The sequence below is a fragment of the Piliocolobus tephrosceles genome, chromosome 10 (genome assembly GCF_002776525.5).
Source record: "Piliocolobus tephrosceles isolate RC106 chromosome 10, ASM277652v3, whole genome shotgun sequence".
Classification (NCBI taxonomy): domain Eukaryota; kingdom Metazoa; phylum Chordata; class Mammalia; order Primates; family Cercopithecidae; genus Piliocolobus; species Piliocolobus tephrosceles.
In genome coordinates, this window is record NC_045443.1 from 23841564 (window position 1) to 23853690 (window position 12127).

The 12127-nt window shown below is 36.3% G+C and overlaps 1 protein-coding gene across 7 annotated transcripts in view; it reads right to left on the reverse strand.

Moving 5' to 3' along the window:
- SOX5 (SRY-box transcription factor 5) overlaps positions 1-12127 on the reverse strand; it is a 1029303-nt gene that overhangs the window by 33289 nt on the left and 983887 nt on the right. For all 7 annotated transcript variants that reach the window (XM_031936285.1, XM_031936283.1, XM_031936282.1 and 4 more), the window contains one exon: positions 830-975. In XM_031936285.1, coding sequence (XP_031792145.1) covers positions 830-975 — 146 coding nt within the window. The remainder of the gene's footprint in view (positions 1-829; positions 976-12127) is intronic.

Sequence of the window (12127 nt, forward strand, 5' to 3'; positions counted from 1 at the left end):
AAGCTTCCCATTATGATTAACTTTCCAGTTATTGCTAAGTAGCTGATCATTTTTTCTCTTATCTACTGGATCTATTTATCTAGAGGATTCTGTAAAGAGGACTGGGTAACATTTTAAAATTTCAATTTAAAACATATCAAATATTCCAAAAGTACATAATTCTGAGGATTTTACAACTTATAATATTTTTCTAAATAAAACACCATGTATGCTTAGACAAAAGGGCTTGAAATTACTGTCTCTCAAATTCAGAAGTTTCACTGGCCTTAGTTATAATACAAATAATGTCAAAGTTTTTAATAAGTACATTTTGTTTTATGATAAAGTCAAAATTTCCAGTCATGAACTCATCTAACACTTGACAGTGCTTTACGCTGGAAACGTATTATGACAAGCTCAGGATCCTAAATACTTAGAATATGAGCATGGATATCATCCAAGCTTATGCTGATTAAGGAAGATTCAGCATTTCAAATCCAGCTCATCCCCAAATACAAGTTAAGCATCTCTGAAAAGCAAAACTTTTAGTCAGACTCAGATATTTCAAATACCATTTTGTTTTAATACAAGCTGGTGGCGTAAAAGGGGATATTCATTGTCAATAAGGTTTGGAGATGGATCAAGAGAATTATAACTCTTTCTATTTCCAGATGGTTTTGATTAGGAAGGTGATGAGGCCGTCTATATTAATGGAGGGAGAAAAAGGACAGAGAATCATTCTGAGGATGATAAGAAGATGGAAATATATATATATATATATATTTATTTATAAAAGCATCAGGCGATTTAATTAAGTATTTCTAGAAAGTAAGTTATGTTATGAACTGACCTTTTCTGTCCGGCAGTTATTGAGACCCAGACTGTTCACAACAGCCACCTTCCCATCAAGCACCTGTTGTTCCCGTCGAAGTTGCTCCTTCATTTGCCGAGCTTCTTGGATTGCCTTGGTGACAGCATCATGGTCATTTAAGTAACCTGAACATGAGACAGATCAAAGGATATCTTTTGTATAAATGCATGTCTAGGCTAGCCTGTAACCATAAAAATCACTTCTTTTCTTGGTAACAGCTAGTGTCCGGCCTATAATGATTTCTCCATGGGATTTATCTAAAATGAATGAATGAATAATTGACAATGACTGATTCATATAGTCATACATAAACATGTTTCCAATATGTTCAAATATCTGTAATAAAAATATAATACCTAAGTGAAATATGGTTGTTTCCAACTATTTTGAAAGAAGTTGAAAATGTAATTTTTAAGTAAATGCTTTAGTTATTATTCGAATATTATTTTGTAGTGCAAATATAAAACCCATTTTTAATTTTTTTTTCCTGCAAGGAACTTTTGAATTTTAGCACAGGATTTAGGTATTCATAATTGTAACTATGATTATTGAGTCTCTCCTAGTATTAGAAAGGCCACTTAAGAGGGTCTGTATAGCACTATTAGGTTATATACAGAAGAAATAAATCATTACTAACTGACTGAAGAGCATTTTCTTCCTAAAAATCCATTTATGGTGAAATAAACCACAGGTGGCAGTGGTTTGCTATGGATGCAAACTTGTAATAGTTAGGCTAAATTTCAAGCACAGAATGTAACCAAGCACCTGTAACTGTTTGATAAGAAATTGTGGCTACTCTTAACTATAGTCACACTTAATTCACACTCTTAATAAGATGGCCAAATGATCAGCTTATGCATGCAACTCCACAGTCCATGGTTAGTAATATACACTACCAAAATATTGCTTTTACAGAATAACAGATGTAACAACCAAAACTAATTTTTATTTAATTTTATTTTTAACACTGGTCATTTATTTATTTGATGCATATTAGTATGATGATCTGCATTATATTAGAATAGAATACTGACGGAAAAAGATTGTTTTGCAAGTATTTAAAGAAAAGCTAATATCTCATCTTCCTCTCTTCCTATCTTTTAACTAGGGCATAAAATGGCATAAAATGAATCTGTAATATGAAATTGCCCAGAAAAGGGACTTGTTTGTGACACGAGGCTAAATCTAACCAGATCCATTGGTGAATTGTGACAGATGGAGGGACTGTGAGACAGAAGGCAGGCACTAATCACACATAAAATGACCGGCTTGCCTCAACATGTTCCATGGATTCCAGCAAACTTTACACCCTAATCCATTTTTAGAACAAAAAACATCTGGGCCATAAATCCTCTAATCTGCCAAAACACGCTATTAAATCCCATGATTTGTTGAAAAACACTAAGATTAAAGAAAGGAAATATAAAATGGCTAACTGCCGTGTTAGGAAAGTGTTATTAATACTCTTTGTCTCAATTATGAATGTTCTGGTACTAAGAGCCTTGTCTAATCATGTCAGATTACACATCCTTGTTGTATTGCTAGACTCTTCTATCTGATCTGCTGATTGCCAAAAAACATAGAATATTTTCTTGCTGCTTAAACGTTTCTATTGAAGAAACTGATGTCAGAAACTGATGCAGTACTTCAGTGCTGGCAGGTTTCTAAATGATCCATGCCTTTTCCCCTGTTACTATGCGCAGAGTAGACCTGGTCCTCTGATCTCCTTGAGGCAGAAAGAAAAGTTCCAGTGTAGGCGATAGAAAAGGGAAGCTTGAGAGTGATTATATATTTTGCCTTTCAGAGCTAAATTCATTGGAACTTATTCAAAGAACAAAACATCTCTGCTCATTATAAACAACAGTGAATTGAAAACAACTCTAAACCTAGAACAGATCTTCAGGGCTAATATTTACTGTAAAAGATGGTTGTATTTTATTATCCTCAACATCCTAATTTGGATCTCCTGTACAACATTCTTAATGTATAATTCTTGAACTTGTTCATGAACAATTATTACTCTAGATAGAAATACAACTCTTACATGACCGTGACGGTCTTGGTATATGTTCATTTAGTAATATCTTAAGAGGATCAGTCTGATTTTCCTATGCTCTAACCCCTGTTTATACGCAACCTGGCATCATACATTTTTGTAGTCTATTTAGCTTCTATGTAGTCTAATTAGCTTATCCAGAACACAAATACATTTGAAATGCCTTGGCACATGGCACTGAATAAAAGCATGAATTCTTTATGCTTTTTAGGGACTGCCAAGATAACATTGTGTAGGAAAAATGATTAATATAGATGCAAGAGGAATGTAAATTATTATGAGGGGGAGTAACTGACAGACCTATGTTCTGTAATGGTTATTTCCAATTTGAGATGTGTGTTTCTGTGCAGGTAGAAATAACTGTTCACTTTAAAATAAACATTCTTGCTTTTAGAGACTCTTGAGTTTTCGTTTTAATGCTATATGAAATGTTAACATTTGTCTGCTACGTTAAATCATAAAGCCATTTATATATGACAACATTCAATCTTAATAGGATTGTTTGCTGGTTCTTTACAGTTTGTTCTCCTCATAGTCACCAAATCCTTAACCCTGCTGACTCCGTCTCTCTCAGCAAATGGCCTTGCCTCTGATTTTGCAAAAAGCAGTAAGGCTGAACTCTCATCTTCCTGACCCTACCCACACTCTTACCTTCTGCTGCCTTCAAATTTATGTCCATTTATGCCTATTTTGCTCCTCCTGTTTCAATAAAAATGGTCACTTTGCTTTCAATCAAGGCAAATCTCCTAATAAGAGTTCTAGATTTCTATACTTCTTCATTGATTATTCTGTTTCTCATTTGTGTCATCTAATTATCTCTACCCTCTCTACCACCTCAACCTGTAGATACTAAAGGTTCTCTTTTCTCCTAAAACAAGCAAATAAAGTGTCTTCTTTAACTTTGTTTTGCCCTCTCTTTCCAATACTGTTTCTCTTTTTATCTTTGAAGTCAAGCCTCTCAAAGATGTATTATCTCATCATCTCCCATTCCCTCCGTACTCTCCAGTTCTCACTGCAATCTTGTTTCTGTTGCTATTGGTCTTTAGTTGTCAAATAAATCCAAAGGACATTTTCCATTTCTTGAGAGGGATGACAGCATTGACCATCCTCTCATTATTGAATCTCATTTTAGCACTGTTCCTTTTTTCTCATTGCCTCTCCTCTGTGTTTGTATCCCTGCCTGGGACCCTTCCTTCACCTAATCCTTAGATTTTGATTCAAGATTCCAATTATTAGAAAAAGCATGTGTTCTGGAGCTGGGCAAGCCTGAATTAAAATCCTAGCTTTGACACTTACTAGCTACATAAATTATACAAGTTGTTTTACTTTTCTAAGTTTCAAGTAACTTATGAGTAATTTCTCATAAGTTAAATAGGGATAACACTCACTAGATAACAGAAATGTCAAGATTAAGTGAGGTTATATAGTCTTTCATCATAATAAATGGTCAATGAAAGTTATTCAGTAACTGTCACTTTATAAAATGGCATAGTAAAATAAGTAGAATTTGGAAATTCGATTCAACTGGATCTGGGATTTCCAGTTCTTGGTAAGTGTGATATTTGACAAATTTTAATGCTCAATCTAAGTTTTCACTTCCCTTAACTACAAAATGAAGGTAAAGTTGACGGAAGAATTAGACGAAATAACACATGTGAAGGAGGAAATAGCATGTGGTATCTGCAGAGGCAGGAAAAGATGTTAGACTCCTGTCTTTACTCTTTACACTTTCATTTTCCCTATATGTTCACTCTTAGCACTCTTGTTAACATGGCTTTGACTATTATGATGCAATCTGTGAGGAGATGTCATTCCTTGGCTGGCACAGAGGTTCAATTACATGGGCGTCAGACCATAAAGGCCAAAGAGACACATAATGGCTATCTGATAGATACATTTTATTCTGCCTTCATTATAGATTCAAGCAACAATTGCATCTAAAGTCAGGATCAGATGGGAGGGCATGTGTATAGGAGAGGTTTGGTGAACCTCAGTCTTAAGAGGAAAACGAGATGGCAAAGGTTAATATAACTTCCAGGTAACATCTCAAATGAGATTTGGAAAATGTGGGTTAGAAATCATTAATGTAAGAAATTTGTGAGATTCTGTAACTTTGTTAAATTCACTATAATTTTATTTATTTATTTATTTATTTATTTATTTATTTATTTATTTATTTATTTATTTTTGAAACAAGGTCTCACCCAGGCTGGAGTGCAGTGGCACGATCATAGCTCACTGCAAACTTGAACTTCTGGGCTCAAGCAATCCACCTGCCTCAGCCTCCTGAGTAGCTGGCACTATGGGCACTACTACCCCCAGTTACTTTTTAAGTTTTTGTGGAGATAGAGTCTTGCTATGTTGCCCAGGCTGGTCTACAACTCCTGGATTCACACCATTCTCCCGCCTTGGCCTCCCAAAGTGCTAGTATTACAGGTGTGAGCCACCATGCCTGGCCTACAATTCGATGTTTTATGCTTTGGTGTTTCTTCTTAACCATTACCAAAAATATTCTCAAAATTTTTGTTTTTCTTAACTAAAAAGGTCCCTTATTTATTTTTTCAGAGGCAGAAAAGAAGGGACAAACTAGAAAGTCTAATTTTTGAGGAGATCAACTCTAAAAGGAAAGAATTAGTAATGGCTGCTACACAAGGAAAGAAAATAAAATACAAAACCACTTGTAATGGGTTGAATTTTGTCTGCCCAACAGATATATCCAAGTCCTAAACTTCATTATCTATGACTCTAGCCTCTTTTGAAAACAAGGTCTTTGAAGATGTAATTTAGGATCTTGAGGTGAGATCACCCTGAAATTAAGGTTGATATTCGTCTAATCCAATAACCAGTTTCCTTAAAAGAGGAGAGAGATTTGACCCATAGAAATAGGGGAGAAAGCAAAGTGAATAGGCAGGCAGAGATTGGAGTTATGCATCTATGAGCCAGGACTGTCTGCAGCATGGAGGCATGGAACAGATTCTCATTCAGAGCTTCCAGAAGGAACGAACCCTGCTGACACCTTGATTTCAGATTTCTACTCCCCGGAATAGCAAGAGAATAAATTTCTGTTTCAACCCACCCAGTTTACAGTAATTTCTAATGGCAGCTCTAGGAAACCAATATGCCACCCCTGGTCTTTACCATGTCTCTAACAATTAAGAAATGATCCCAAGAACTGTAAAATAACTACTGCTTGCCTCAAACCCTTCCAGATTGCCAGATACGTGTATCTGTTTATTCACTAAGCTTCTCTACTTGAATGTCCCATAAGTACCCAGGAAATACAGCTGTCTGGTATACAATTCATCATCTTTCCACGGCCTCAATCCCTGCTTTCTAAATTCCATAGACCTTGTCAGTTGCCTTTCCAATCCTCGGGAATAATTTAAGGTCTCTCCTCTACCCTCTAAAGATACAAGGCAAGCAAGCCCTGACAGCTGCACTTCTTCCTCAGCTCTCAAATTTGCTTCTCCATCCTCTGTTTTCATGACAGTCACCTGGTATCCCACTGTGCCTTAGCCTCCTAACTGGTTTTCCTGTCTTCAGGCTTACACTCTTTGAATTTGTGTCTACTCTCCTTCCAGATAAAGCATTTCAAAATATTAAAAAAAAAAAAAAAAAATGCCGGGTATGGTGGCACATGCCTCTAATCCCAGCACTCTGGGAGGCTGAGGTGCGTAGATCACTTGACCTCAGGAGTTCGAAATCAGCCTGGGCAACATGGTGAAATCCCATCTCTACAAAAAAACACAAAACATTAGTGGAGCTTGATGGTGCTTGCCTGTAGTCCCAGCTGCTTGGGGGGCTGAGGCAGAGAACTGCTTGAACCTGGGAGGTAGAGGCTTCAGTGAGCCATGTTCACCTGCCACTGCACTTCAGCTTGGGTGACAAAGCAAGAATCCGTCTAAAGATAAAAATAGAAATATCTATTTATTTATCTATCTATGTGTATTAAAAAAAAATTGATGTCAAAATCCCTGATTACAAACTCTCCTCTGGTACCCTAGTGCTTCCAAAAACATTTCATAAAATAATGATCTGTAATAGCCCACGAAAAAATAATTCCAGCCAGGCACGGTGGCTCATGCCAGTAATCCCAACACTTTGGGAGGCCGAGGCAGGTGGATCATGAGGTCAGGAGATCGAGACTATCCTGGCTAACACGGTGAAACCCCGTCTCTACTAAAAATACAAAAAATTAGCCGGGTGTAGTGGCGGGTGCCTGTAGTCCCAGCTACTCGGGAGGCTGAAGCAGAAGAATGGCGTGAACCCGGGAGGCGGAGCTTGCAGTGAGCTGAGATGGCACCAATGCACTCCAGCCTGGGTGACAGAGCGAGACTCCGTCTCAAGAAAAAAAAAAAAAGAAAAAGAAAAAATAATTCCATGTACAAGTAAGTGTAGGAAATACAAAATTAAAGTTAAAAAGGCTTAATTGCATGAATTTTTAAAATCCTGAATATGTGAATGTGCATTCTGAATCTTCAAGAGATCACAGTGTACAGCTTTTACTGGAACTTTTAAAACTCTTTCATGTTCCCGGAAAATCGTCATTCTGAGATAAGTCCCAAACTCTTTCACAAGGCCTAAGAATCTCCTCATGATATCAACTCTGCTTGTCTTTCCTGTGTCCCCTCTTGCCAGTCTGTCATGAGTCCCGTGTTTAAGCTGTACACGACATTCTCCCTTTTCCAAGGACAGGCCTTCATCCTTTCACTTCACACTCCTGTATCCCAAGTTTTCCTCTTTGGCTGAAAGGCTCTTTCTGGTGTGTGTGTGTGTGTGTGAATTTATTCAAACATCACCCCTTCTGTGGGAACTTCTCTCACATACCCTAGACATGTTCTTGGACAAGATTAGTGCTTCCCACACGTGTTCCTTCAAAACCTTGTGAATGTTTTTATTGTCATATTGTCTTGCATTTGTCTTTCATAGTGGTCTATGGACTACTTGGCATTTTTTAGTTCAATCTATTATTCCTTTGGCCCAGGGCACGATCTGTTGAAGAAACAAATGCATACTCTAAGTTGAAAGTATCTGCCTTGATAATTCCAAGTCTATTGATCATTTCTGTCATCTTATCAATAGAAGCCTGGACCATATGGTACAGATTTATTAAAATTCATGGATTTAACAGATGATATTAATGCAACACAAATTCTTATTTACTACATATTTATTTTATATAGGACTTTTCAGTTGTAGGTAAAAGTAATGCCATATGTGTTTCCAGTGGTTTTCAACAAACATATTTTTTTTCTATTTTTGTGGTCATTGATCAGCATTACATTTTTGACACCCGGATAAATAGACAATTTTTTATCTGTGAAAGCTCACAGGAATTAGATAGTACATGTGAAAGCAGTTTGCAAACTGTAAAGTGTTATGCAAATGTTAATTGCCAGATGTCTTTGAATGATATCTCCAACTTCCTGATAATCCAATGGCTTTCCATGAATCACAATATTCTTTTACATTCCTTCAATCACTTTCCCGCAAACAAGGTTTTTCTCATTAAAATCCTTGTATAAATTTTGCTTATTAAAAACCAGCTTGGCATAGTGACTCAGGCCCGTAATCGCAGCACTTTGGGAGGCTGATGTGGGCAAATCCCTTGAGTCCAGGAGTACGAGGCCAGACTGGACAACAAGGGGAAATCCATCTCCAAAAAAATACAAAAATTGGCCAGGCCCGGTGGCTCACACCTGTAATCCCAGCACTTTGGGAGGCCGAGGTGGGTGGATCCTGAGGTCAGGAGATCGAGACCATCCTGGCTAACACGGTGAAGCCCTGTCTCTACTAAAAATACAGAAAATTAGCTGGGCATGGTGGCAGGTGCCTATAGTACCAGCTAATCTGGAGGCTGAGGCAGGAGAATGGTGTGAACCCAGGAGACGGAGCTTGCAGTGAGCCAAGATTGCGCCACTGCACTCCAGCCTGGGTGACAGAGCGAGACTCTGTCTCTCTCTCTCTCTCTATATATATATATATATATATTTTTTTTTCATATTTTTGAATTTTTGGTGGTACATGCCTCTAGTCCTAGCTACTTGGGAGGCTCAGGTCGAGGATCATTTGAGTCCAGGAGGTGGAGGTTGCAGTGAGCTAACATTGCACCACCACACTCCAGCCTGGGCAACAGACAGAGTAAGTTCCTGTCTCAAATAATAATAATAATAATAATAATAATAATAATAATAATAATAATAAATACATAAAATAAAAATGTAAACTAACAAACTTTCAAAATAATATCCTCCTTCAAGTCATCATATATTAAACTGGATGCTGTACAAATCAAGTAGCCAATTAATGGACTTGGAAATATTACCCTTTGTTTTACTGGGTCAATGTGCATTTACTACGTTTGCTCAGGTATAGTTACTTTTCAAGCGTTAATGCCTCTGAGGAAGGAAGGCTAAGAACAGTACATTCCAATATGTTTCAAAGATGTGCTAGGAAAAAGACTGCAGGCACCGAAAGTCTCAGTCCAAGGCTGTTGTCTGCTTACCCTCCAGACTAAGCAAAACGTATGGCAAAGGGAGAGTATTTAAATTTCATTTGTTACATGTATGAGTGAAATGATAAATGACCCTAAAGAGCAATGCAGAGTGGCTACCGAAAGGCAACAACTAAAAAGAATGAATGCCAACCAATAAATTATGGTTATAAGGCTACAAAATCCATTAGCTCTAAGTCTGATCAAAGTTACTAGATTTTTATGTACATTTATTTCCTTAAAATTAAAGCTGAGGTAATAGATATAGAATCACAGAATTGTCTACGCTCTGACAAAAAATTACTTCAAATCCCTAGGTAGACGCGTAGGCTCTTGAGGTCTGTGTTCCCTATCTGCTAAATAACAAGCTTTGACTAGATTATATGGATATCTACTCCATCTAGTTAAGGGTCTATAATTGTAGAACAGCTGCAGTGAGAAAATAGATGAAAAAAATGCTTTGAAAAAAAAGTTAAAAGTGTTATACATATGTTCGATATAGGTGGAAAAAGCCAATAAGGGAAAGATAACATCTGGTCAAAAGATTCTAAAATTATCCATCATTCTTCTGAACTATTCATGCCTTTTAAGGATCTCCTTTCTTTGGAGCTGCCTATCATTTGCGTACCATATCAAAAGCATTCTTATAGAATACAGTGTAATATTGGTCACCAACCTCAAAAAGTCACTTTCTATATTTGTAGCTAATAGATATATAGCAAAGAGCCGCATGTCATTAACGATAACTTAAGTCATCTTTCAGTCCACAGTTTTCTGTAGTTTAATAATGGCATCACACACTAATTCTTCTTTCAGGAGTGACCTTTACAACACCATTAATCCTCACAGCTTTTATCCAACTACATTATTACTCATTAAAGTTTCAGCTTTCAACATCTGCATTTGTTGAAAAGAGAAAAGTAAATTGTAGTGGACTTAAATCCTTGGAAATTATGAGGGATGTGTATGTGGTGAAGGGACTTTTCAGAAAAAAAAAAGAGATGTTTTAGTAGTGGGGAAAGTCATGATAAATGACACGTAGTATGTTCTTGCCTTTCTAAAATACTTTGCCATACTTAATCCTTGGGAATGCTAAAGAAAAAATATTCATACATGCTATAAATAAAAACATATTAGTTATTCTACTAGTCACATATTCCAGTTCTAACAACATCGCAAAAGTTGCTCATGTACTAACACTATGACATTTATAAGCTTACATGTATATTAGGATAGTGAATGATTCTTGCCAAATAAAATATTTTTTCTTTTACATAGTACATAAAAGTAAATCTAATCTTGGAGCTCATTTAGGATGCTGAGCCGAGTAACTGGAGTTAGACCATAAGATGAAAAAGCACACATGTGTCTGAAACCTTTTTCAAACTTCTCAAAACTTCAGTTTTCACTGTTCCTCTTTTCACTGTGGCCCCACTGCCCAGACTGAATTCCTCTTAACAAATAATCTGGAATTCTACTTTGTGGAGATTAAAACATTTGATACACACTCCTTCAGCTTTCATTCTGATCATTCCAAAATTTATCTGAAATTTTACCATTTATCTCTTCCTTTCCTTCAGTCTCAGGAAGAAGAAAAGTTTTTCTCCTTTACCAGGGTTAATCCCTTCCCATCACTTTTCATATCTATACATGTCTTTTGCACTTTTTCATATCTATACATGGCTTTAACTCTTCTTCCTCTCCCCCCTTGAAGCGTAATATACATATTCCTATTTTAAAACCTGTCTCTACTTAGCCTTCTCAAAGTATTATCACTTTCCAACACCAAACTTAGAAAGATGAGTTTATGTCTCCAAATTAACTTTCTTTCCTCATAGTCTTCTGCTCTGTATAACTGGAAATCTATTCAAACCATTCTATTAAAATTTCTCTGTCAGTCTACCTGTCCATGAACTCCAACCAAATCCTAAGGCTCTTATTCTTCACGTTCTTTAATTGTCCTGCAGAAGTTGCACCATTAAATAATCCCTCTTTTTTGAAACTTAGTTTTCCTAGGCTAGCATGACATTACCCTATCTTCACTCTTATTCTAAAATACCCACTTGCTCTTTATTCTTATTCTCAGACACTCAACTTACTCTTCATCAGTTTTGCATCTAAAAAAAGTATAGTTGTTCTAAAATATATCCAAAGATACTTTAATACTCTCTACTTCAGTTGGAGCCTAATTCTCCTTGCCTTGAGTTGGGCTGGATTTAATGATTCTCTTAAAAGAAACAGAATAAAGCAGAATTGCCTCTGGATGAACTTGGAGAAGAGGTTATAAAAGACACTGTGCCTTCCTCTTTGTTCTTCTCTTGGATCACTCACTCACGAAGGTCCACTGTCATGCTACAAGCAGCCCTAGGGACAGGCCTAATGTGGCAAGGAACCGAGACCTCCAGAAAACAGATAATAATAAATGTTAAACAATAAATAATAATAAATTAGACAATAAATATTGGTTGTTTTCTGCTGCTAAGTTTTAGGTTAATTTGTTACACGGCAATAAATAATATATTAGTTATCTATATTATAATATTAATATCAGTTATCTATCTATTAGTATCTAATGCAATACCAGCTGCTAAGTTTTAGGTTAATTTGTTACATAGCAATAAATATTAGTTAGCAATATTATAATATTAATATTAGTTATCTATCTATTAGTATCTAATGTAATACCTATGATTCTTCACTCCACTTCTTTTCTTACCAAACACAGCCT